The 27,986-nt window shown below is 40.8% G+C and overlaps 1 protein-coding gene across 1 annotated transcript in view; it reads right to left on the bottom strand.

The window, feature by feature from the left end:
* Positions 1 to 2,232: 2,232 nt before the first annotated feature.
* Positions 2,233 to 27,986, bottom strand: part of ZRANB3 (zinc finger RANBP2-type containing 3) — a 302,057-nt gene continuing 276,303 nt past the window's right edge. The window contains exons 13-21 of the mRNA XM_008695852.2: positions 26,949 to 27,336; positions 23,721 to 23,918; positions 20,193 to 20,284; positions 16,881 to 16,982; positions 15,549 to 15,691; positions 9,483 to 9,593; positions 8,067 to 8,469; positions 4,980 to 5,111; positions 2,233 to 3,139 (exon numbers count right to left, since the gene is read on the bottom strand). Coding sequence (XP_008694074.1) covers positions 3,041 to 3,139; positions 4,980 to 5,111; positions 8,067 to 8,469; positions 9,483 to 9,593; positions 15,549 to 15,691; positions 16,881 to 16,982; positions 20,193 to 20,284; positions 23,721 to 23,918; positions 26,949 to 27,336 — 1,668 coding nt within the window. The 3' untranslated portion in view covers positions 2,233 to 3,040. The remainder of the gene's footprint in view (positions 3,140 to 4,979; positions 5,112 to 8,066; positions 8,470 to 9,482; positions 9,594 to 15,548; positions 15,692 to 16,880; positions 16,983 to 20,192; positions 20,285 to 23,720; positions 23,919 to 26,948; positions 27,337 to 27,986) is intronic.

Genomic DNA, 27,986 nt, shown 5'->3' with positions numbered 1-27,986 from the left:
AGGGGAAGAGAGAGGCAAAACAGGTGAGGGGGTTAAGAAGTACAGACTTCCACTTATAATAAGTTATGGGGATGGAAAATACAGCACAGGGAATACTATCAATAATAATAATTTTGTATAGTGAAAGATGGTGACTACACTTATTGTGAAGATTGCATCATGTATGACAAACAGTGCTAGCCAGTGCTGGCATGCCAGGACCTTGAGCCCACCTGTGCTGTCAAGGTGAAGGCTGAATATAAACAACGGTACTCACTAGTGCCTCTGAGTCTGGAGAAAGTAAGTTCCAGCACTTCCTTCCCTGTTTGTTGAATGCTCTCGGGTTGGTTCAGTGATCTAGGTCCCTTTTGAACTGCAGCTTTTGCCCCAGCATGGGTGAGTCTGTGCATGGGTCCCTCTGTGCTATCCCCTCCCACTGCAGTTTACGTCAGGGTTGGGTTTCCCGTTGTTACGGTGTCTCTGTTTCTCCGGCTGTTCTCTCTGTGGTCTCTCTGACCTCTGTTGTACTGTTCAGCCAGTCCTCAGTTCTGCTTCAGGAGGAACTGCTCTGTATACAGGTATAGATTTGGTGTGTCTGTGGAAGGACGTAAGTTTAAAGGTCTTCTTAGCCACCATCTCAGACCGAAATCTTCCCTGTTTTCTTTGAGGAGTTCTTTGTTTCGGGTCTTACATCAAGTCTTTAATCAATTTTGAATTGATCTGTGTATATGGTGTAAAGTAGGGGGTCCGGTTTCATTCTTTTGCATGTGGCTGTCCAGTTTTCCCATCACCATTTATTGAAGAGACTATCCTTTATCCATTATATATTCTTGGCTCATTTGTTGAAAATCAGTTGACTCTCTCTCTCTCATAAAATAAAATAAATAAATTAAAAAAGGGGGGGTGCACCTGGTTGTGTTAGTTGGTTAAGTGGCCAACTCTTGGTTTTGGCTCAGGTTTGTGAGATCCAGCCTGGTGTCGGGCTTTGCGCTCAGCAGGAAGTCTGCTTGAGGGTTTTCTCTTTTTCTGCCTTTCTCCTTGTGCTCTGTCTCTAAAATAAAATAAATCTTAAAAAAAAATCAGTTGAAGTATATGCATGGTTTTATTTTTGGGCTCTCTATGCTCTTCTATTGATCTATGGATTTGTTTCTATAGCAATACCATAATGTTTTTGATTACTACAGCTTTGTAATACAATTTGAAATCTGGAAGCCTGATTCTTCCAGCTTTGTTGTTCTTAGCATTGCTTTGCTATTTGGGGAGTCTTTTGTGGTTCCAAACAAATTTTAGATTTTTTTTCTATTTCTATGAAAGATGCCACTGGAATATTGATAGGGATTACACTGCATCTATAGATTTCTTTGGGTAGTATGGACTTTCTTACAATATACATTTTCCCATCCATGAATATGGAATATCTTTCCAGTTGTTTGGGTCTTTTTCAGTTTTTTTTTTTAATCTTTTGCCTTCTTAGTTAAATGTATTCCTAAGTATTTTATTCTTTTTGATGCTTTCATGGCATTTTTATTTGGTTGGGATTTTGAAATCTGGCACATGGGTCATTTCTTCTCAAACCGTCATTCATTTACTGCATCTGAGAAATTTGTTCCTAGAACTGCCACCTTCGTTTAAAGAGGTAACTGCCACTGACAACTGACCTACTTAGACATAAGTCTCACTTGGAAGCACCCCATGCTGGAGGAAAAGCAGCCTGCCGGTTTCTCAGCTCTCAGCTGGTTTCTCAGCCATGAGGAATCCTAGGTTACCCTGGTGATGAGGCAGAAAACCGCAAAGAGTCTGACCAGCAAAGCAGAAAGGAGGCAAAAGAAAGCCCAACCTAATTTAAACACTATTTGCTCTCATACAATAAAATAGTTATAAACCGTAACTCTGGAAGGATAATTCATGATTGGATAGTCTTTCTAAAAACAAGTCCTCTACATTGTAAAACATCAGCTAATGAAAATTGTAAAGTGCTCAAATAAGTAAATGAAATTTACATCCAAACAGTATTTACAAACAGCCCTTTCGTGAATGTAATTCTTCCTTGGACCTGTATTTTGTGTAGCTCTCTTCCCTCTCATGACTTTGACATTTTGCAGGATTGTACCCTGGTTTTGTTTCATTGTCATGCTTTTATTTTTGAATGTCAATGATACATTAGTATTACCATTGTATTTTTGAAACCTATATCTCCATCTGATCATGCTTTAGTATAAAGTGTTTTATCATTTTCACTCCTTTTAAAAGAGGTACCAGGAATACACTTTTAATAAGACCGGGATTTTAAAAACCAGGAGACAAAGGGCGCTTGGACAGTGAGCCTAGTTTCGTGCATTAACATTGACTAACTAACTGAAAAATGAAGTTTAAATGACATTTTACATTTTATGTTTTCAGTTTTTAAATAGTTTTAACAATCACTTGATCTAGAACCCTGAATTGTCTGCCAACACCATAGGTCCAATTAGCTTATTTTCAGAAGATCTTTTCAATAAAGACAATCTGCTAAGAAATAAAACAAAGAGGGCGACACTCAAAATTAGTACCAAAGCCCATTTTGGAGGCAGTCAGTGAGCAAGAGTCTCTATTGCATACTAATCAGGACGCTTGTACTTGACCCTGAATTCCTGAATGATTTGCCTCCAAAATTTCCCCTGCAGTTTTCCAGGGTTCTGCATTTACACACAGCAGTTCAGAACCAATACTAACCTAACAGCATTTTCCAAGTAATTGAGAGTGTATTTTTCAGATACAATCTATGCATAATACCATGATTAAGGTACTGTAGGGGGAAATGAAAGCTTAACAAAACCTTACTGAAACATAATTGACTGCCTGAAATCAAGAAGATCACTGAAATATTTAGTATTGTATCTCAGTTTGTCTTAACTACTTTCAAAAGGTATTGGACACTAAAAGCATATGATATGAAAGGGAAAGTTGAGTTCTTGATACTTTGCTCTAAAAATGTTCACTCTTAATCTGAGAAACACGAAAAAAATGTGTTCAGTTCCTCCACATGTAAACCATTTGTCATCCATTCAAAAATTTTTATACTTCATTTCTTCACCAAAAATCTTGTGATGTCTGATCCATGCTTTGATGCTAGAGATTGTCTTCTCCCCTGGCTTCTTTCCTTAGCTTGTCTGGCGGTTCTCTAAAAATAAAAACATATACAAATGTACACCTGTTAGGAAAAGAGTACTGGTTTCAGAATCTCAAAAACTTTTTGTATTTCGTTAGTCTGGAAAAATCTACATTACCACCACGTCCACTTCCCAGTGCTTTGCTCTCAGACGGCACATCACGCCACAAGCACAGGATCCCAGTAGCTCTGGTAAGTGCCCTGAGGTCCTGGGTTCACTTAGGACCAGGTGCTTTAGGGAAGCCTTACTCCCCACTGAGACTGTGAATCCCTCATTCGGGGACTACAGGAGGCCCTGATTCTCCTCTAAGTGAGGGCATGCATAAGGCGTCTTGAGATTTCTCACAATGCCGTGCGTGTAAGGCCTACCGGCTTCCTATGCTGTGGGCTCAGAAGCCACTCCCAAGCCAATGCAGAAAAACAAAGTGAGGTAGATCGAAACTGGATTCTTCTATTTCCACAAATAAAATTTCTCATGAGAATCTAAAAAAGTGATTACAAAAAGGGTGGGTTTTCATTTTGCTGTATCTTAATTCTCTTACAGGTCTTGAATGTGCTAATCATTTTCACAGCAGAGATATCAGATGACTTTTTTCCCAAAGTTCATGTATGTGTGAAGTTATCCAGGTGGAAGGGGTGGGGAGAGAGAAGAGGGTTAAAACTAAAAATAAAATAAAAAACTCTACTTATATTACAAGATCCTATTTATGTAAGAATTATATTTGTGAAGAAACTGAGGAACCTAAAATATTAAAATAAGGCTAAGAGTGCTTATACAATATGAACACTGGCAAAGGATCTGGACAGTCTTTGAAAGTGTAAATACCACTGATTAGCATTTTTAAAAACCTCAGTATCTTTGGTAAACAAAACAGTGGCATGCCATTCTTCTCCCGGCACATGAGCACTGATGAGCTCAGTTAAGTGGGCTCTCGTCCCCCGACGGGGTTGGGGGGAGAGGCAGAATACAGCCCTTTGGAAAACTGCTTGGACATCAATTCCTATGGTCAAACACTTGACTCCATGATTTTACATCTGAGGGTCTATCTTAAGGAACAATCTCAAAATGGAAAGAACAGTATGTAAACAGGACATGTCAACCACTTCACTGTTCAGTATGGGAATGGCTAAATAAATTATAGCAGACATATGCTCAATAGAATCATGTGTAGCCATTTTGGATGCTAAACATGAACGCTTTTCATGGGAACATGGGAAAATGCTGCAGTCGTGCCACAATTGGAAAAAAGTTAGATATAAAGTTGCATATTGAATGTATGCTTCTTTCTGAGAAAATTTTAATCAGTAGATTCTTTTGCTAGACGGTCTGTTAAAAATTCATCCTAGTTGGTAAATAATACTGTCATATTTTTCCCTCTGGTTTTAAGCAATAGGTAATTAATTGCTCAAAAAGGTGCCAAGGTTAACAGGTTTTGCACTTGGGCCAAGAGTGTAATGTCTGCATGTTGCACTGAGTTGGTCCTAGAAAGAACTTATTAACACTCTCTGACATGTCAGGACATCCTTAGCTGCAAATGCAAACACACCTCACTGCCCCAGTTCACCAGTCTTCTAGGTTGATGGTCTGGGTCTCTTCAACGTCCTGTAAGTTGTTACATTCATTTTCTTCTAGGTGGTGGTGACAATTTCCTGTCCTAGAATGAATTCAAAGGAAAGCAGCTTCTCTTCTGTCTGGGACTGAGAACTTATATCAGCCTCAAGGGGACACTTGGGTGACGAAGGGAATAAAGGCATCTCGGAAGCCAGACGAGGGGTATGGATTCCTCCACTCGGTCTGTTTACAGACCGCTGTGCCAGGCTGAAGTCAAAGGGGCTGCAGAGCCTCACTCACCTGTCTGTGACACACTGTGCAGAGCGTCTGCAGGTTGTCCAGGGAACACTGTCCGCCGCCACCGGACACGGGCTTGATGTGGTCCACCTGCCAGAAATGCCCTTCTCCTGGGTTTCTTATCATTTCATTAAGCTGCAGTAAGAACACAAGATCAGCACTTCTCAGCATACGCTGTGGGAACGGTTGGTTCTGCCTTGTGCAATCATGTTTATACAGCACAATCACAGCGAAAAGTACATTACGATGGCTTTTTATAGCTTTTATTGTGAACAGGAAAAAGCCTCTAGGTTAGCAATTTGAAAGCAATAAAATACGTTTCTGAAAAAGTTCTTTTTCCCTTACCTAACCCATTTTGAAAAAATTACAAGCAAGTATAAAATACCAAGACTCCTGACAGACTGGGAAAAATTACTTGCTTTTGCATCTTTGAGCTAGTTTAGACAGTCAGTAAAGAAAACTGTGAAAAGAATAAGATCAGATTAGAAATAAACCTTCTGAATATTACTGAGTCAAATAATCTTTAATTATTGACCTAAATTCATTTTGTTATTATAAACAGTGAAACTTAAATATAAATGGCTGTCCCCTGGAACCTCTGTGCCATTCATCTGGGAACCTCCCCGGTTCCATGGACTGGAACGAAGTTTCCACAACAGATTTTTATCACTGGCGTATCCAGAGTGAACAAAGTTACCCACGTAAAGCAACACTGTTTAGGCCAGCTTACATATATACACTTTATATTTTATCAGTGATGACCTACATTAAAATAGGATGTATTTTAACATTTGCCTGAGGCAGTAAAACCAGCTGCCAGCTCAGCGTTGTAGTTTTTTCAGTATGTTAAAGATGAGCGCAAAGCTTGTTTTTATCTGCATGGTCTTGGACAAGGACGAAATTAAAATCGGCTGCGTGCTGCCGGCCAGGGGAACCTGTGTCAAGTTCTAAAGCACTTTGTCAGACACGTGGAGGCAGAGGGACCTGAGCAGCAGTGCCCAGCCTGAGAGGAGCCCTGAAACGCAGCAGGCTGGAGCAGTAAACGCTGTCCGGCTGAGGCCGGCATTGTTCGAAGCACTGAGAAATGGCAGTCTTGTGCATCAAGCAAATGACGCGTTCTTAGGAAAAAAATCCATTTCGCCTGCTTTTTGTAACCAATTCTTTTGCTCTCAACAATCTCTCCTCTGATGGACTAATCTTTATTCCTCCTAGCAATTCTCTGGCCAATCACTTGGGGTCAGTCTTCAGCATCCTAGGTTTAACTCTTAAAACAATCACTCCCTCTCCGACTGATCCTCCCCAGTATGAGCCCTATGGTGCTCCCTAGCCTTGGGACACTTGTTTTAGTAGCATACTGTGTAATAACTTCTGTGTTCCTGCGTAGTCTGCTTTCACTACGTCCTTGAGTCCTGTCATTGTGTGTCTTCTGGAAGACTCTGCTCTAAGGCTGCAGACAGTCACTGCCGTCTGGCTGACACCCCTGGGATGGGTGCAGTGTGTCCCTCACCAATTAGACAAAAGGATATTTCAGGAACTCTGGGTATCATGAAGGAAATAGTGTATTTCCCTAGCTCTGAAAGTCATGCTAATTCATCTTTGTGGAAATGCTTAATTAATTCTGTCATAATTCGGTGATACTAGGTAAATAAAAATGTCTGATTTGACCAACTGGCAGAAATTTATCCATTATTTTAGTGGGGAGAGAATGGCTCAGGAGTGATTTTTTTAAAATTAAGCACACTACAAAATTAAACAGTTTGGTCTAGTTTGAAACTTAGAACTGATTAGATCACAACATGAGAAACCAGTTGAGTTTTGGAAATAAAAATGAATACTGTTAACTGTTTTCTAAGAACAATATTTTTTTCCATAAATTGCTCTCCTAAAATTACATTTTACAATGGGATGAACATAAATATTTTCTTCTCATTGTAATGAACTATATTTTGGGGGTTATCTGCTTCTTGTCATTCAATCCTAACGTCATGAAAAGTAAACAACCAGACCATAGGTACTTCTTGATGGAATGTATCATCTGTTAAGATCTCTTCCCAAAATAATTTAATCATTAGAATCTAATTAAGCCACTATATCTTATAACTATTATTCTGGAATTGGGGGACAGGGAAACATGTCAAATAATATCATGAGGATACAGGAAGACAAATCCATAATGTAGGAAATCCTACAGGCAAATGATACAGTTTCTTGAACAATAATGGTGTAAAAAATGAATGGGGTGATATTACAGATTAACTGGAACATAAGAGGTATAATGAACAAATATAGAGTGTGTGTCATATTGTGATCCTAATTTGAACAAAGCAACTGCAAAAAGACATTTTTGAGACAATCTGGGAAACCAAGCCTGGACTTATAAAGGAATCATAATTGTGTTGGTGTGATAATAGGTACTGGGGTATAGGATTATATTTTAAAAAGAGATAGAAAGAAGGAGGGTGGAAGGAAATCTGAGAGGTACATAATTAAAGTACTTAAAGAGGAAACGAGGGGCCTCTGGCTGGCTTAGTTGGCGGAGCATGTGACTCGATCTCAGGGTCGTGAGTTCAAGTGCCACGATAGATGACAGATGTAGAGATTACTTAAAAAAAAAAAAAAAAAGGAAATTAAATGTCTGGAATTTGCTTTAAAATAATTCCAGGAGAAAAAGGACTGAGATGAGGGACAAATGAAAATGAAGGCTAATGTTGATAACTGTTTAAGTTGGATGATGGGTCTGTGGGTTGATTATTCTACTTTTGTATGTATGTTTTCTTTCTTTTTTTTTTTTTTAAAGATTTTATTTATTTATTCGACAGGATAGAGACAGCCAGCGAGAGAGGGAACACAAGCAGGGGGAGTGGGAGAGGAAGAAGCAGGCTCATAGCGGAGGAGCCTGATGTGGGGCTCGATCCCAGATCGCCGGGATCACGCCCTGAGCCGAAGGCAGACGCTTAACCGCTATGCCACCCAGGCACCCCTGTATGAATGTTTTCAAAAACTGCCATATTAAAAAGTTAAAAAAAGAGTGAGCCAATATTCATTACTCAGTACTATGCGGCTTTCTGTCTGCCACATGATTATAATTACCTGTTCCAACGGGAGCTTCGAGATCCAGGTAATGTCCAGAAGATTCTTCCTTTGACTTTTGGGGGCATCTCTCAGACGTAAAAAGAGTTCTTGTGCATTCAGATTACAGAGCTGACATACACCATGTTCAATTTCAAATACTTTGGCTCGCAGGTAATTGTTATTAGATCGAATCCAAAACTCTTCCTGACATTTCAGAGAGCAAAACCGTGAATCCCAAGCATTCACTTTACACTTTTGCTTCGTGTGGCAGGTGGGTTGCTGACAGCGAAGGCAAAGTGGATTTCCTTCACTATCCACAGCCTGCAGATAGCCTTTGGATACAGAAGGCTTCCCAGTGAGGTCAGCTGGGGCCACGCAGGGATTTAGATATGGGACACACACTCCATCATCAAGGAACTTTCTAGAATTGAGCAAAACATGCAATAAGTAACTAATGAACACTTAACACTAGTCTAAATAGTCACTACTTCATATAATCAATGGTATTCAAAGTTTCTATTACTGATAAACAGTAAATGTAGGACCCACAGATTCTATGATTCAGTGTGGAAATAACAGTTACAGTCAGCACTCGATGCTCCATGCCAAATAAAGGAAAGAATGGGGTGTTAAATAAATTCAAATAAATTGGAATACAAATATGCTGCCTCTCCTGGGAATTTAGGTGTCTTCAAGTTAAACAGACTTTGAAACACTGGAGAAGTTGGCAAATGAGAAGTTAGAAAATGCTTCTTCAGGCCGGGAAAGGACAGACTAAGGTGAAACCCCACCTCAGGTTGGGGCTCCCGTGCTCTGAGTGTGTTGGACCACACTCCTCAGCAGGACAGAGAGGCCATTTACTAAGGCTTCCATGACAACGTCTGGGAGCCCCTGCTGGCCCACAGCAGACAGTCACATCCATGGAGTGATAGGGCCAAGGTACTAACAGTATTTTTAGGAGCTGAAACAGAAGACTTGCTAAGTATGTGCCTCCTATAGGTAAACTCAGATTTGACTCAATTAAAATGAGAAATGAAATATGACAGGACATGCAATTTGTTAAAAGGAAAAGGTACATTCCTCAATTATGTTGAAAGGTCCAACACGGAATTACCACACCTGCTTGCCTATTTTCCATGGCTGTTAGAAGTGTTAAAAGTTCCTTGTGATAGAAAGAGCTCATGACTGGGAACATCTAGTGTCTTTGGGTGGGTCACCTGCTCCACCTGGTCTCAGAGTCCTTCTGATTTCTAAGGTGAGGACATCCTAGGCCTCACAGGGTTGCTAGGAGGATGGAGGAGCTACCATATTGTGAAAGCTCTTTCTAACCTGTTAGTGGCCACATCAAGGTAAAGTCTGATTACAAATATGAATACAGAAATTTAAAGGAGTACACGTAGTACTACTATGTCCTCCTCATAAATGAAACCTTACTGTGTAGAAGGTTCCTGTGGCCCGGACTCCTTTGTGATCAGACGGACATGGCCCCCATCCTTCTTCACCTTGTCGAGTGAGGCTACAGCAACATCTTCTTTGGTGATGTATCTAAAACAATTACATGTTAAGTAGATTTCCTCTCTCTCCTCTAAGAGTTTCTCTATTTCATGCTCAGATTCCTCCTTGTAAAAGCAAGAGGAGAAGAGGCAAGACAGGAGTCTTCATGGTGCTAACACGAACATTAGGGAATATTCCCTACCTTTATATTGGCCTCCACATGTGGGAAGCACATCTCTGTTCCAAAGTGGTTTTTCCATAATTTATTTTTCTAAGACATTGAAGAGTCATTCAATAGCCTCTGGACCAGTTTTCACTTAGGGGACAAGAAGAGTGGGTGCAGGAATAAGAAATGACCAAATCCTTGCACAACTGACAGCCAGAGTAAACAGCTTGCCATGCTGTGCAGAGAATCTCGCTGCATGTTTACCTCCCTCTTGGCCTTTTCTTCAAGGTTCCTCCAATCACCATGATCAGTTATAACAATATGTCAGCATGCTCGGGTGAAGTGAGGCTCTTTCTAGTTAGCCAGGTTCCATCGCATCTTCTATAATCTTAAGGCTATTTCCATTATTATCAGCCATACAGGCTTTATGGAATCTTCCACTGAAATAAAGCCACTCTTGATGTGGGATTCAGAACCTTATTACACAACACTATCGATACCACACAATGGTTTAGGGACTGAAAGTAAAGAGGAAAGTTATTCCAATTAAAGGTGACGGGGGAATTTAAGTAGGTAAAATGCAATTACCCGATTAATTCCTTCTAATTAGCATGGCCCACTTTCTCTGATAGTTTACACTTGTTGTAGTTTTTCTCCTTTTTAATTAGTTTAAACATGAATTCTTCATATTTCTGAGTACTTCTTAATTTGGTATCTTGACAATAAAATTAAAGTTAAATCACGATGGAATTGTGTAATTGTAGGTAAGATCTTAGAAATTTGCTTTTCTTTTAAAGTAGATTTAATAATTAACATATTTGCTTCTTTCTATAAACGATTAATTTTTTGACTAGCTGATACACGTACATATTTCAAAACTCAAAAGGCATGCAGTGGTGTTTATGGTGAAGAGCAAGGTTACCATCCCTTCCCATTCCCTCCTCCAAAGCTCTCTATGACCAGTTTTTAATACATCCTCTTAGAATTTTTTTCTGTATATCGGTTATACCTTTTATTTTCTCTCTTTTTGTTGGCCTATAACTCATATGCTATAAAATTTACCATTTTAAAGTTTACATTTCAGTGCATTCTATCTCATTCACAAGGGTGTCCAGCCATCACCACTAATTCCAGAACATTTTCATTACCCCAAAAGGAAACCTGTACTCATTAGCAGTCACTCCTCATTATACTTTTTACTTTTAAAAACCAATGGTAGCACAGTATACACACTAATCTCCACCTTGGTCTTTTTACCTACACGTACATCTCAGAGATCTTTCCAGATTAGTACACATGGGTTGCCCTAGTTTTTAATGATGGCATGTTATTGCATTATTTTAATAAACCATATAATATGTTTAGTTTCTGATTAATGGCATTTAGGTGGTGGTGGTTCTAGTCTCTGCTATCACAAATAATGCTATAATATCCCCACACATATTTCTACACATTAAATGCAAGTAGAATAAATTTTCTGGAAGCAGAATTACTGGGTCAAAGGTCTTGGGCACTTTAAATTTGGACAGATTTTGACACATTGCTCTCTCCTTTGGGTTTGTACCAACCAATACACGGGTCCACCAGCAATGCAGGAGAGGACCTGTTTCCTTACACTTAAACTAGCACAAGATATGTCAGTTAAAAACATCTCTGCTAATGGTGATACACATCTCCTTATAGCTTTAAATCTGCATTTCTCCTATGAAGAGTGACTCTCTTCAAATATTTGCATTTCTACTGGTGTGTTTTTCTGAAAGCAAAAGAAAAAATCACAGTGAATTCCTTCAGAATTCTCTAACTTGCCCTTTTGGTTCCTAAATTTCCCACACCCCCCCATCCCCCAATTCTTCAACCATTTTATTCCCTTGACAAAGGCACTTCACTGAAGTATTTCAGTGGATTCTAATGAACTCAAACACTTCCTGGCTTTGAGGGTCAAGGGGATATTAAGCCTTGCCTCAGGTATTATTCAATGTTTAAAAGCTTAGAGACCTAATTCAGTAACTTTAAAAGATGCTGAGAAATCTATTCAGAGATTTAAGAACTAAAAATAACCTTTCCTACAAGAGATTTAAGCACAAAATTCTGGAAACCACAAGAAATAGATCAATCAACCCCAAAGTGGGAGGTTGGCAACTTCTCAAACATGCTTGTGTTACCACCATTTAATTTTCCATTGAGGTTTGCTGGGAAGTTGATGTAAGTATACCACCTCTCAAAAAGATTATGGTAAATCCCAATGTTCAAAAATAGGGAAGGAGAACATTGTCTACTAAAGTAATTCCTGGGTAGGCATGGCAGTAAAAGATGGCAAATTCTGCCTGAAGAGAAGTGTGTGCTGGAAAGTGGCCCACAAGAGTGAAAATAGTGCTGGGCTCTAGGATGCTGACCTGCTTTGGGGGTCAAAATAAATCGCAGGCATCCTGAACCTAACAGGGCTCCAAGGGAAGCAGGCCTGCCTCTGACAAATGGGAACTCAGCAACTGAAACAATAGCTGGTGATCTTGGCTTCCAGTCATATTTAAGATGGAGCTACTCAAAAGCTAACAGCAAACTCTGAGCTCGGATGGGTCCCCCTGCACTGGTGGATATCACTACAGGATAATCTGGCTGGAGATCTAGCCACTGCTTAAAATTAGTGTCTGTGTGTGTTTATTCTAAGGCCATTCCATTTTTTCAAAGAGGAATCCCCTAATCTTCTGCTTGGAAGTAAAACGTGGCTTCAAGTATCCTGGAAGTGAAGAAAGGGGCCCAGGGAGTGTTGGTTTCCAATAGAACGCCTCTCCCTTTATCTGCACTAAGCCTGGTGTTTCCAAGGCTGGTGCCTCCCTGGTTCACATTCAGTAGAAAGTAAACCAGTAGGACAGTGGGAGGGCGAGACATCCAGTGTCTACCTGCTCCTCATAGAGACTTCAATCAGTGCTGTCGTGCAGCCTGATTTCCCACACCTGCTTCAGAGAGCGCCAACTACGCCACGTCTGGGATGTGCTGAGGCTATGCAGCAAGAACCAGTGCGCTTCCCCAAAGCACACCCTCTGCAGGCGCACACGTTTTGTTTTCATGGCTCTGCTAAGTCCATTTCCCTGGAGCCTTTCCCCCCTCTCTTCCTCTCTCTGATCAGTGACCAAGGTCTCCAGATCTACCTCCTAACCCCTCTTCATCCTCTTTCCTCCATTCTCACTGCTCCTAATGTCTCTTAACTTGCATGGGAGGTGTATGTTAAGCCTCTCTCTCTAGGACTCCTGTCCCTGGTATTCAATCACTCATCTAGGTCATGTTGTAAAGGGACTTTGCAGATGTAATTCGGGTTACTAAACAGCTGACCTTAAGCAAGGGAGCAATTCCAAGCATGAGAAGGATTTGACACACCATTGCCGGCCCTGAGATTTAGGAGCCCATGTGCTAGAACTAGAAAGAAGCCTCTAGAAGCTAATGGCAACCCCCGCCCTGACAGCCGGCAAGAAAACCCAAGTGCTACAATCACAAGGAACTGAATTCTGTCAACAACCTGACTGAGCTTGGGAATGGACTCTTCCCAGACTCTCAGTGAGAGTCCATCCAGCCGATGCCTTGAATTCAGCCTTAGAAAATCCAGAGAAGAGAAACCAGTAGAGCCGTCTCAGCCCTCTGACGTACAGACTGTGAGAGAATACATTTCTGTTGCTTTGAGCTGCTAAGTTTGTGGTGATGTGTTAAGGCAGCAACAGAAAGCCGATGCAGCCTGTTCCTTACTTCAAGTCCTCCCTTTTGATCTCATTTCCCAATTGCTGCCAGAGCGAGCTCTGAAAAACATAAATCCCGACTACTGACTATGCTGCTTAACACATTTTAGTTTTCATGTTATCATTTCCATAAAATTTTTCAGATAACGTCGCGTGTCTGACTTTGGTTTGTACTGATTTCATGACTTTGGCTTTTACACCCAATCGGCCACCCTTCTCAGGTGGTTCTTTAAGTGGTCATCCATGTCTGATGGGGAGGAAACAACATGAAGAGCCTAGAAATGGCTGGAGTGGGCTGTAAATTTAATTAAGAAGGAAATTAAGGTTGTGCAAAGAGAAGACCAACACTGCAACTAAGACGGTGGTGATGACAATGAGAAAATGTAGGGGACTGGAGGAAATATCGAGAGAAACAGCATAGGCATCGTGCTTTTTGTTACACACGACTGGGTCTCTGTATGTGTAGGGGTGTGTGTGCACGTGTGCGTAAATATACGTATCAATACACACACTTATTTTACATGTATTTTTAAAATAAAGTAATAAACATTTGTGGGAAATATCTAAGTACTACAGAAGAGTTTAGGTGAGTCCAAAACTGGCAGCTTGTGGACACGTCCAACTAGTCAAAGGGCTTTAATTGATTCATACAGTATTTTATTTTTAATCTGAATTTGAATGACTTCAGATGGGTTATGCACTTCCAATTTGTCATACTTCTCCCCCCTACCTCGACCTTTTCTGGTTTTACACTTGATCTCATGTGTTCATTAATGGTTCCTGCTTTGCTTTTCGTCACAGCACTTTGTGATCCAGGCCTAAAGTATAAAGTCCTACCGTCTCCACAACTCCCCTACTATAGGGGCTATAGCAAGACCCCTCATCAGGGGCACTGTCGACATTCTGAAACATAATTGCTTGTTCACCGTAGGATTTTCAGCAGTGTCCCAGGCTTCTAGCCACAACATGTTCCCTGGTTAGATCCCCTAATTGTAACAAACTAAAATGTCTCCTAATATTGCCACCCTGGGGGGTAAAATTGCCCCTAGCGGAGAACTACTGTCTTAGAGAAACCTCTGGTAAGAGTTTCCAGGGTACCCTTCTAGGAACTTCCTGTGTCATAACAGCAATTACATATATCTGTATCTCTATCCTTTTTTTTAAATACTTATTTTTACTCTTAATAATGTATCACAAGTATCATTCCTTATTCTCACATATGAATATACCATATGCCACACTTTGCAACAGCTGAAAGGATTTTTCACTGTATAGGGATACAAGCTGTACGATCAACTGCACCCTCTCACAAATCACTGATGGCTGTTTTTCACCTGTGTGCGTGGACAAGGCGAGAGATCACACATGGATGACGACACAGTACTGGTGTGTGGAGACGGCAAGAGCACAGGGGCTTGTTCTGCCACGTGGCTGTTCAGCTGGGTGCTCCCACGCGGGAGCTGGGCAGAACAGCAGACTGCGCGTCACTGCTCCATGCTGAGGAAAGTCTACAGAGAAGGGGGCCTGAGGTCCCGCAGGGGATAGCTGAGATGATCAGGAAGCCAAGAAAGGAGAGTACATGTATAGAGATTAGAAAGAAACCTGTAATGATTAAGGTAAAACATGGACAGGACACACTTGACCTTTCCTTTCATTTTGCTTCCAGCCATGGGCACGAGACGAGTTCCCTGCCACCCTCTGGGTGCTGCTGTGTCAAGCAGAACTGGCCCCCCTGCTGCATGGCCCCCAGATTCATGCTCCAGGGGTGCAGGGGAGCAGCTCTTCTAACAGGGAAGTGTCTTCCTGTCCATAAATAGTGTCCTGGGCTTGGCAGGTCAGAGGTCGCATCCGCCTGTCACTCTGGCCTCTCTCCTGATGAGTGGGACTCATGGTGACCATGACCCAGAAACCCTGATCTTTTCCAGCAGATCTGATCAAATTCACAAAATATCTAACCATGTTGCTATAACATAAGCTGCTATTTTATGTATAATTTTCTCTTAACTCATCGGGGTTTTGTTAGCGGTTACATGAAATGTTTCAGACCGCCTCCCCCCGTGGAAATAACCATAACAAATAATGACCTACGAAATAAAAAAGAAAGACAGCGCATACCTTTTAGTACTATTTTGTTTGGTTTGCTGCTTTGCGATCTCTTCCAAAGCAAGAATTGGGCTGCAGAAGAGCTGCCCGCTTTTCCTGATGATCTTTTGCTTCATGGCAGTGAGACTACTCCATTCCCGAACAAATCTCAAAATCTGGCAGAAAATGAGGTAATGAAAAGAGTTACCAGCTCACCAGTCATCTTCCTTTGAAAGTAAAGCCCCTTATCACATCAGAAAACTGCTGTTTTATTATATCCCCAAATAGGCTTCTGAATGTCACGATTTAAGGCTTTCTTCAGTTTGATGCATCTTCCTATCTTTACTGTAAAATATCTATGGCCAGTTCTGCAGAGGTCTCTTTCAACCCAAAGACTCTCTAAAGACACATTTCAGGACACCCAGCAGATGTCCTTAGCGCACAGAGGGACCAATGGCAACAATGTGCTCAGCAAGACCAAAAGAGGCCCGGCTGTGAGACGCACAAAGCCAGCAGTGGCCGCGGCAAAAGTGGTTTTGGGGAGAGCGGGTCTTACAGTGGCGGCGGGTTCCAGTGCAACATCTGAGAAATGCTTTGCACCCGACTACCCAACTTCTCACAGGAAAACAGCCAGCAATAAATCTGGGACATTTTTACCAGGGTCGCTATTAACCTTACTTATTAAATACATGTACTGGCTATTTTCTGGGTATCTGAGAATCAGGATTCACTGATACCAGAGAAAATAGCTCACTGCTACCTCTTCCTTTAAGACAGGTGCAGCTGCCCCACGGGCAACGTTTGCTTTCCACTCAAAGGGCAGAAACGTAATCACTATTTTCTTGTAAAAAGTGGTCCACTGCGCGCTGTCAGCCCCGCACGTGCCGGCCCTTCTCAGCAGTGAAGATCAGTTGGCCACGGATCTGGCTTAAGTCTTCCCGAGCAGGTATTTTGACCTACGGTTGTGCGCTGGTGCTTCTGATGATGCCGGAGTCCCCCGGCACGGCATCGTCCCTGCTCTCCGAGTTTGTCATTGTTAGAACTTAACCGTCAGAGATAAAATGAGATTCTGTCAGATACAAATATTACAGTTGCTAATCCCGTGAAGGAGAAATTAAACGATGTGAGGATAATTTTATCCACAGAAACAGCAAACCTAGGTGTGATCACTCACCAAGGAAACAGATCTCACGTTTATTCTCAGCACCAAGGTAAACTGTAGGCAGTGCCTGGACTGATGAAAACACGACCAGTGATTTGACTCTGCACCAGGCCATCAGGCAGCTTTGCTTTTATTAAACTCAAAATGGTCTGAAATTATTCAACAGATTTTAACTTAAAACAAATGCACAGGACTAGTCTTACCAGGGAGCGATTCTGTTTCAGCTGAAAGCTTGCTGGTAAGTCTTCCCAAAGGTCTAATTTTATATCCAGAGGAATGAAGTTACAGTTCATCTGATTTCCATCCTGATTATAGATTAGGGAGGCGTTATTAATCCATCTGGTCTGTAGGCACTACTAATTATTTTAAAAGTAAAGAATTATATCATGGCACAATATTCCCAGTCCCCTAAAAGATAAATGGAGGTGACACATTCCAACAAGATTCCACCCACGCAGCTGCCCTGCATGGATGCCGGGTGGACAGGCCCTCTGAATGCCTCCACTGCTTTCTCTCTTCAGGGTAAAAATACCACGTGGAGGGCTGTAGTCAGTTAAACACGAGGTTTAAATAAGAGGATTTCTTTTATAAAGGGGAAGAAAAACCTCTGCATATGAAAAGGTATTGTATCAACAAAAGCTGAACCCATATAAAATTCTCTCAGCGGAAAAGAAAGTTACGGCTTCCACACACACTTTGGAAAAAACACACAAAAAGTACTTAACATATTGATTCAAACTTTAGACACGTAATGGTTATTCTAAACTCTGAATTGGACTTGGGATTCCGGCTAAAATGAATAGCTCTTTAGGTACTGTTACTCCAACACAGGATGCCCAACAGCTGGTACTGATCTTCCTTTTAAGGGGTTTTCATCCAAATTCCTGCCTTCAGATTCACCTCAGCTCACCTTACAGCTGTGAAAAGACCTGTTCATATGCCCCCTGCCTAGTGTCTCATGTTTAGAAGATTAATTGAATAACATTTAGTGGTAAAAAGATATGCAAGTATTTAGATCATTCATAAAAATGGACTTGAGACTATTAAGAGAGGTGTCAAGAAGGTGAGGTGGCCCACGCGACGCAGGCTGGGTGCTGGAACTAGAAGATGGGTCAGCGAGGGCGTGAGTTTGCAGAGACTGCAGCTTCTCTCCTATCTCCACCCAATGGGGTAAAAACATGGATCAGATGATCCAGGATGCCGAGCTTTCACTGTACAGAATAAAGACGGGCTTCTGTACTCTGCCTGGTGTCTGCCTTTTGGTTTCTTGATTTTCAGTCCCCTCTGGGGACCAGTTCTGTTATTCTCACGTGGCGGTCTGAGAACCGCGACCTGGAGCTCTCCCCACACTGGAGATGAGGGTGCCTTAGGCACTGAGACCTGCCTCTACCTGAGCTGAGGAGGCCTCGGTGCTCCCTCCACACCCAGAGGTTCCATATGGTGGATGCAGGTCCTGGCCTTACAGAGAAGCATCATTCACTGCCTAGCTTCATTCCCGGTGTCCTTCTCTTGGCTGTGGTCCCACGACAGAAGCAGCGTGGGGCTTCTGGCATTCACGATCTTAGTCATCTCCTAATTTTCTAGCAATTCCTTCTAATTATTAGTTGGCACTGGAGATGATTACATGGCCCACCATCTATCTATATTTCTACTTGGCTCAATGTAAAATCTGTAACCTAAATTACCTTGAAAAAGGCATTCTTTCAGTAGCCTGGCTCATGAACGTAAGAAGTTACAAATATTATTTTATTATACTTAGAAGACTAGGAATTTGATACTGTACACCGAATAGAAGTATTCATAATGTCAGCGAGTTTTTCCTAGTTTACCTAGGCCAAAGATTCTCACAGGGCCCCTAAGACCACTTCAGGGGATCCACAAAGACAGAAGTGTTTTCATAACAACAGTAAAACAACATCTGTCCTTTTCATCCTCATCCTCTCACAAAGGCACAGTGACATTTCCCAGGGACAGACAGATACGAGAATCCCAATGTCTTCTATTAAGACTCTAGAGAAACTGCTAAAAATGTAAAACAAAGCAGGGGCGGCTGGGGGCTCAATTGGTTAAGCACCCGACTCTGATTTTGGCTCAGGTCGTGGTCTCAGGGTCGTGGGATCCAGCCCGCGTCAAGCTCCTACTGAGCACGGACCTGCTTGTCCCCCTCCCACTGCTCCTCCCCACACACTCTCTCGAATAAATAATTTTTAAAAAATCTGTAAAAAAATGTAAAACAATGCCAACTCTCCTCACTAAATGTTATCTTTCTTTTATAAAATATGTTTCATAAAAATAAGCTATTGACATGAGTATCAACAATGGGTTATTACTATCCTTAATTAATAAATATTTTTAAGTGTTTCCAGTTTAATTTCAAATAGACAAAATATCAACAGATATAACCCTCATGAACAAAAACTCCTTGGGGTTCTCACCAAATTTTAAAAGTTCAAAGAGCTCCTGAGACTAAAAAGTTTGAGCACCACCAACCTAGGCTATGGCACGAATCCGAGCAATCATATTTTTAAAGCTTCCTAGAATTTATTCGACATGGATGGGCAGAGTCAGGCTTCTGCAAAGGGGCTGCGGTTGCTACAAATTATCCATGAAGGAGCTAACTTTTTTTTGGAAGTACAGTTAACACGATGTTACATACGTTTCAGGTGTACGGCACGGTGATTCGACAAGTCTACACTTCATGCTGTGCTCACACACGTGTAGCTGCCACCCGTCACCACACGACACTGTCACATCACTGACTATTCCTTGTGCTGTACCTTTCATCCCTGTGACTCACACCATAACTGGAAGCCTGTAACTTCCACTCCCTTTCATCCTTTTTGGCCACCCCCCACCCTGTCCCCTCTGGCAACCGCCAGTTTATTCTCTGATTTATGGGTCTGTTTCTGCTTTGTTTGTTCATTTGTTTTGTTTTGTTTTTTTCAGATTCCACACATAAGTGAAACCATGCGGTATTTGTTTTTCTCTGTCTCACTTGTTTCACTTAGCATCATACACTCTATGTCCAGCCACGTTGTTGCAGATGGCAAGATCTCGTTCTTTTTTTATGGCCACATAATATTCCATTGTGTAGATGTGGGGTGTGTGTGTGTGTAAACCACGTCTAGGAGCTCTTACTGAGAGTTCCTTATGATTAGGCACAATGCTAAGTGATTTACAGGAATTGGCTCATGTTACCCTTTCAACAACTCTTCTCCACATTTTCTAGCTGAGGAAACTGAGGCACAAAGCAGTTAAGTAATATGTTCAAGATTCCACGCTCAGGAACAGATATGAACTGAGGCGGTTTGGCCCCTGAAGTCTGTGCTGTTAACTATTATGCTGTTTTGCCTCTCATTGTTTTTAGATTTAACAAAGGAATTTTAGAATTAGCTTTAAGGAGAAAAAGAAGCAGATACCTATCTCATTGTTAATCAAATCAAGTATCTCCATAAAATGTGAAAAAAAGGAAGGCTTTTGCATGTTTCAAGCTACAGAATCTGCTTGATGCTTACCTTAGTATAGAGGTGAATCCGGTCAGTATTCTTACTTGCACAGAACATTAAGGTACCATATACTGGCGAGTAGTCTGAACTCTTCAACTGTTCTAATTAAGAAGATAAAAAAGAACCTGAAGGCTTACCTCTCTTCTAACCAAAATAGCTTATTTTAATCTTCTACGGGTTAGAATGACGAAAGAGCTATATACAATATATCAACATATTTGACAAAGAACATGTGTCTGCACTTGAAAGACAACTACGATGGTAGGCCATCTAAGACCACATTGGCTTATATGGACACCAGTTGCTTTGCACTTTTGCTAATGACTCCACAAGAGAGAAACAAATTCGGAATTAGCTGAAAAGATATGAGTTAGGTATGAGAGAGAATTTCCTGCCACTGAGAGTTGTTATCGGTCTTAAAGGAGTCTAGAATCTGGACTTCTCCAATAGCGGTGTTAAGCTGGGACTGAAGCAGCACCATTTTGGTTGCCAGCAGCAATCCAGCTCTGTGAAAGGCCACTTCAGTGCCCAACTCCCTGTGACCTGGTGCTTCACATTCACAAAAGGGGATATGCGGACAAACTTTTTTTCTGATAATCTTTTATTTACCACTTCTCAGTCTCAGTGACCAATGTATATACAGGAAAGATAGGGTTATCCCAGTGGATCTAAATAAGAATTATGGTTAACACTTAACGAGTACTTGCAATGCGCCAGGTACTGTTCTAAGTACATATATTAACACCCCTCAGAAATTAGTAGTGCATTTGACAGAGGAAAAAACTGAGGCACATTAACTTGCCCAAGGTCACACCACCAGTAAGAGGACTTAAGACCAGTAATGTGGCTACACAGCCTGTGCCCTTAACCTCTAAATGACCTTCATCATCATCATCATCATTATTTTTATTTTATTTTTTTCCTCAGTGACCTTTTAAAATGTTTCCCCAGATCTAGAAGCCTATGATTTGTCATTCTACTTGGCAATGTCATCATATTTCAATTTTTCTAATCAAGCCACTGGTCATTTTATAAACTTGGGAGTATTCCCATATTTCATAAATTCAAAAATGTCAGTATTTTCCACGCTTTAACATCTCTGTTAAACGTTGGCATGTTGTATAGCCAATAATTGTGCCATTTTACAATAATTGTTGGCCAGGTGGCAGTTGCGAAGTGGTTGTCATTGCCTGAGCACTCATGAGCTAGTCATAACTACAATACTATTGTTATTTCAACACCACACTTAAGTCAAACGCATTGCTTGTTACTACATGAGTTGAGTTTAATTACTTCTAAAATGTCTTCAAAATGTTTCATTATGATTTGGTATTGAAATGAAAAGTGATAAGCGTACTAAAAAATTTTGCATATAAAGCAGGAGAGCATACATTTGATATTAAAGAAGTAAATATGTATCATTGGAGGAATAACCAAAATTTTTTTATATTCTTGCAAAGGAATAACCAAGTTCTTCATGGGACCTAAGGAAAGGAGATCCCTGCAGACAGAGGAAGCTCTCTCACATCTGGATCCTGAGATGTGCAAAGGGTTGCCTAGTACATGCCAAGCACTGCAAATGAGGGCATAAGGACTGCCAAATCCCTCAGGACAAATGAAAGAAACAGCAAAGCAAAAGAGGGTGGTATGATCTGGTCTGGGCTCTCATTTGGGTATTAAGTCATAGTTTAACTTCTAGAGTTTCTTTCTTTCTGAATGTACATAAAACAAGTGCATCGTATAATCATTCTATCTTCAGATCCTTTGAAGGACCACGGTTAATGCGTTAATATTTAAAGCTCAGAAGTCATTCTCTGATAAAAAGCATTATAGGATTGATTCCAAATCAGTTGGTATTCTTGGTAGCTAGCAGCTACATCAGGGAACATATTTCTCTTTTCATTGTTTCCATGAAGCGTGATTTAATGGTTTGAGACTAGAGATGACGCATCTTATGAAGACACAGCCATCCTTCCAGACCCTTAGAATTCCGGTTAGAACAAAACCACAGTTCCCGCAAAGCACACACCACTCCAGTTCTAGAAGAGCTCCTGTGCATAGAATAAACATTTGCACATAGTGTGCCCCCTCTGTCATCCCTCCCTTTGTTTTTCATGGAAATCCATGGTACTGGGGAGAGATGAAGCATATTGCTTGCATGGAATTCTCAGCCTAGTGATCTGATAAGTCAAAGAAAGGAAGAGGGGACAGGTCTGGGGAAAAAGTTGGCATTGTCTGGAGTGGATGAGGCCAATGCAAATTTCACTGGCAGAATAGAATTTCTAAAGGTCTAATGATTTTTGAAAAGTATGTGTAAGTAAACCTAGCATCTGCCTTCATCAAGGGATCAATTTAAACTAACAAACCAGAATTTCCCAGCCACAGATGAAGAGACTCATAGCCCTTGAGTTGATGACAATTGCCGGTTGTTTGTTCTCGGTCTGATGTTTTAGTCCAGTGAGCCACACGCTGTCCTACAACAAAGGCTGCATCAGCACTTGAGGGAATGTCAGAGCAGGAGGCAGGAAACCAGAGCTATGAAAGGAATGCCCCACCTGAGACTACACCATCTGCCTACCTAAAGACTTAAAATTAACACACCTAAAACAGGGTCCATTCCAAGACATTATTTGAGAAGACCTTGAGGCGTTAGAGGGAAGGAAGGATGAGGGAAAAAGAAAGGAGGATGCCCTGAGCTCAGAAATTCTTAAATGAATGTTTCATTTTAAAGCTATGAAATCTGACTCAATTATATCTGTGTTTAATAGCAACTGATTTAGAAGAAAAACTTCAGCTGCCCCATCTCAGCAGTTTTGGTGTTGTTATAATGAGAACACCAGTCTGTGGGTTACTATGGTCACTAACCGATTAACGCAGAAAATAACCCCAAAGTACTCACCAACTCTGGCCAGCCGGCCCATAACGATAGTGATGTGTGACATATGGGCGGGTATGCACCAACCATCACAGCTTGAAGTAATGAATGGAATCAACCAAAGAGTAAATAAATCCAAACACTACATGACTGGCTCCAAGTGCAGTCATGATTCATACAGTCTTGAAATTATGTACTTTAAGAACGTTTTCTTAAAAAAAAAACACCCAAAATCCTAAATTTAAAATAGGCCAATTATTTGTAGCCATTTAAAAGAAATTCATGTGCAAACGATTAATGATCTGTTAAGTAGCTGTTAATAATATGTCAATCTTACTCTTGTCCAAAAGAACCTCCCAAATATCAAAACCACACCCTCATTCGTGGATGGGCCTGACCTGGATGGGGCTGGGCGAGCGGTCTGGGGGCAGCACGGGCAGCTACGTGTCAGTTCTGCTCTCTGTGTCATGTCTGAATGCCCACAGCTCTGCTCTTCCAGCCATCTGGTATTTCAGTGTACGGTTCCAAATGGCTGGTATTTTTAATATTAAGTCGGAATACAAGGAACCTGGAACGCAGTAGTAGTCACAGGTCTATCAAAAGTATTGTCTACCTATGTGCATGGTTAGGATCTGGACACCGGAAGTGGAAACCAGACTTACCATCACCTGGCTGGGGTGTGAGTCCGTCTTCTCTCTTGATTTCCGGTATTTCTTTCTTGCTCTCAGCCAACAGGTTAGGTTCTGAGGGCGCAAGGACTTGTTTTTCACAGTCAGAACTAGTCCAAGTGTTTTTGGAGGTGTCTTTCTGAGGATTACCTTTCCTGTTTTCGTTTTTATCCTGGGTAGAGCTGAGGCTACCTATTTGTAGAATTATGAAAATCAAACAAATAATTTACACACAAATTTAGGTAAAATCATTATTTACTCTAAGGCCAGTCTTTAAAAAGTCACAGCTAGGTCTTATAAAAAGAAACACGGTCAACTATGTTCATTCTCTGGAACACCTGTTGGGAGTCACTAAATGCACCATGTGCAAACGATGGGGTGCTGGACGGGCAGTGAGGAATCAGACAGACAAATCCCTGCTTCCTAGAGTTTCCATTCTAAGTGTCAGAGACAGGCCATCACCAAGGAAGCAAATAAATCAGAGAAAGAAAATAAAGGCCAATGAATAAAGAAAAAGAAATAAAACAAGAGAATAAAGCAAGGTTTTGTAATCAGGGGACGGTGGGGAACAAAGGTCCCCAGTGCCAAGCTCTGGTCGAGTTCCGTCTGAGCTGAGGGCTGTTCAGGAATCTAGGAGGCCCAGCCCGAGGGCCTGTATTCTCAAACTGGATTGTAAATGTAAGCAGAAGCCGTTGAGGGTTTTAAGTAAAGGAATGGAATCATCTGAGTTTTTAAAGGCTCACTCTGGCTGCTTGTACTGGGAGGCCACTGAGGTCTGGGAGAGAAAATGGTAACCTCTGGTGGGTCGGTAGCAACAAAGAAGATGTGGCCAGAATCAAGATAGACTTTGGAAGTTATGCTGGCAGAACCTGACAAATCAAGTGTGGGAGAAGAGAAAGGAATCAAGGACGCTGCCTGGGTTTCTAGCGATGATGAGGGAAGGGAAGATTTAGGTGTTAGGTGTGGTGGTGGTGAATGGAGAACTCTACCTTGGGCCACCTTGAGGTACCATCACACCAGCAGGTGCAGATGAGCCAGAGGCGTACGGACGAGCTGCGGTTCAAGCGGGAGACAGAAGTGTGGGCCTAAGAGCTATAAGATGGCAAGTATGAGCTATGTGGATGTTAGGAACAAAGCACAAGAGGGGCACCTGGCTGGCTCAGTAGAGCATGCGACTCTACATCTCAGGGTCATGAGTTCAAGCCCCATGTTGGGCATAGAGATTACTTTTAAAAAAAAAAAAAAAGAACAAGGCACAAGAGAAGGGTTACCTATTGACAAATATTAGTGTTCAGTATATACTATACCAAATTGTACCGAATGTCCTGGAGACCACGTTAGCAACATTTATAGGACTGTAATTTTCTAATATTGCTCCTTTACTTTTTTGGTTTATTTTTTTTTTAAGATTTTATTTATTTATCTGACACAGAGAGACAGTGTGAGAGAGAGTGCACAGACATGGGGAGGGGCAGGCAGAAGGAGAGGGAGAAGCAGGCTTCCCGCTGAGCAAGAAGCCCAACGCAGGGCTCGATCTCAGGACTCTGGGATCATGACCTGAGCTGAAGGCAAATACTTAACTGACTGAACCACCCAGGCACCCGTCTCCTTTAGTTTTTTGGATTCCGTTTCCTCAAAGTGTTGTATGGCAAACACCGATTAAAAATTCTGGATGAATTAGAATTAATTCTGCTTTTCAATACTTTTGGGGGTACATCCAAATCAGGGTTGGAAATCATTATGCCAAGTACAATAATATTAATCTAATAATTATAACCTTTTTACACAGTAGTATCGCTGTTATTTATATGTATTTTTGTTTAATCAGACTTTCATAGTCACAAAAGGAGTTTTATTTTTCCTTAGGTTGCTTGAGAGTTTGCTTATTAAATCAGGGGTCTAGAAACTTTCGCTGTTGCTCTTGTTATCACAAAGAAAAATCAGAACTATAAAACCCTATTAAACTACGATTTTCATTGCTAAATCACTCAACTTACACTTAATGTGAACTGGCATTATTCTGTAGTCATGAGATACTTTATTTTTGTGGTCTAGAGTAGTTGGAAATTGAATGAGATAATGCAAATTGTGAGAGATATTATATGGAATAAGCTTGTGGTTCCAATTTAGTTCACAGACAACAGGTGTCCACGTTACAAATATAACCACCCAGATGGCAGACTTGTCATTTTTGTAGGAACACCCAGAATTGAAAAAGGAAAGGCTCAGCTACTGATTACATTTTCTTTCAGATTAAAACTTAGACATAGGAGAACAAGAAAGACAGGAAGGAACTGCAGTAGCAGAGCCTTTATCTTAGCTGACTCTTTGTTAATGTCACTTCTCTAAAGAGTTCACATATGATGGAAAAGAAGATGTGTACAATTATTACAACTGATAAAATAAAATGATTTCTTCCTGCTTCCCAAACTGTCAACTTGGCCTTTTGAGTTGCCATGAAAATGGTCTCTAAAACTGGAAACAAAAGAAATACTAATGATATTTTTTCTTAAGACAACTTCAGTATTAATAACATTTCAAAAACAAAACATCAAAATAATATCATGCTATAAAAACATACTCTGAGGTATGTATATAATTTCTACTTTTAAAATAGCATGTTTTGGAAAAGAATAAACTCATTAGACAGATACCAAATTGGTTCTTAAGATCTATAGAGGAATTTTTATGATCTGTCATGCAAGAAACAGGACACAACGTATATTTTACTAGGCAAAGAAGCTCCACTGGATTATTTTGCTATTTAAACAAAAATAATCTATAATTTCTTTAAAAAACAAGTATTTTCTACAGGAGAAAGAAAACAGCAGGTCTATGACTATAAGGCATATTTGCTGCCATAGCAACAGAGCTTCTATTCCTGCCCACTGAATTCACATCCTGCTGGCATTAATGAGAAATGTCCATTTGTGCCAAATTAATGCCATGTCACAGACACTCAGGGATATACATTCTTGACAGAACTGGGGGCTTTCCACATTCCACCAGGGGATAAATTCAGTCTTCACTATGTAAAGTTCTTACTCTAGCTTAAAAGCTAAAGTCAGTGTTTAAATAAATAAACAAACAAACAAATAATTAAATAAATAAAGTCAGTGTCGAGACCCACTAACCCATGCTAATAGCAGTTGCCTCTAAAAACACAGACTATGTGAAGATAATACTGCCAGCCCCCGCCAGGGCCACACTCCATGTACTCACCAGCTCTGCCTGGAGGATTCTCACACATTTCACAATAAGGTAACTCTGAGTTATTGATGTAGGTGCAGAAACCACACTGCCAGCCCTTTCCAGGAAGGGGTGGGCTGGTTGCCTGGGCTAGAGCCGTGGTTTGCCTGGGCCAGGATGGTTTCTCCTTTGGGGCACTGCGGTGGTCATTGGTAGTGACCGACTTCAATCTTTTAGCTTCAGGTTCAACACTGCTTTCATAATCAACAATATGTCTTGTAGCTCTTTTTCCAGGGTCTGCTGGCACGACAGTATTTTTCTTTTGGAATATCCCGGATTCATCACAGGAGGTCACCAACTGTCTTTTCTTAGGTTTTGGTAAAAAGAATGATCGAATATCATGCTGTTTTTCTTTTTCAAACTAGGAAAAACAAACCGTTACCAAATTAAGAAGCAATCTAATATGTTCTTCCTAAATGAAACAGATTAACCAATGACTTTCAGTAACCATATTCCTTTATCTTTTGAATACCTTATTGGAAATGAATTCAATTATGCTATGACTCTTCATATATACATATATGCAGAATATCATTAACACATCTATATACTTCCTGTGTCTTTTTTTTTTTTTTTTAGCACTTACAGCGTGCCAAACACTTTACATATATTAACTCATTTAATCCTCATGCCAGCTCTGTGAGACAGGTACTAGCATTCTTCCTACATTTTAGATGAGGACACTAAAGCTTTAGAGATGTTAGGCAACACGGTTACAGAATTTATGTAACAAAATCATACTTTATCAACTATCTGCTCTAGAGGTATGTCAAGGAAAGGAGAATTGTGTATTTAAATATTTCAAGTCAACCAAGAACCTACAAAAATGTTTTCGTGCCCAAATTATAAATACAGTCTTCATAAACAATGTTTTTCATATTAAAATGTTTTCTTGATTAGGGAGCATTATTTCAAATAGCATTAAAGCTATTAATTAGACTGGTTCTTTAACAGACACATCTTAATAATTATTTTGCCTTCAAGAAATATATTTCCCTTTTCTAAGAAAAG

This window comes from Ursus maritimus, unplaced genomic scaffold (genome assembly GCF_017311325.1).
Source record: "Ursus maritimus isolate PB19 unplaced genomic scaffold, ASM1731132v1 scaffold_1, whole genome shotgun sequence".
Classification (NCBI taxonomy): domain Eukaryota; kingdom Metazoa; phylum Chordata; class Mammalia; order Carnivora; family Ursidae; genus Ursus; species Ursus maritimus.
Note: the sequence above shows the minus strand (reverse complement) of the source record. Positions and strands in the feature narration are given on the sequence as shown.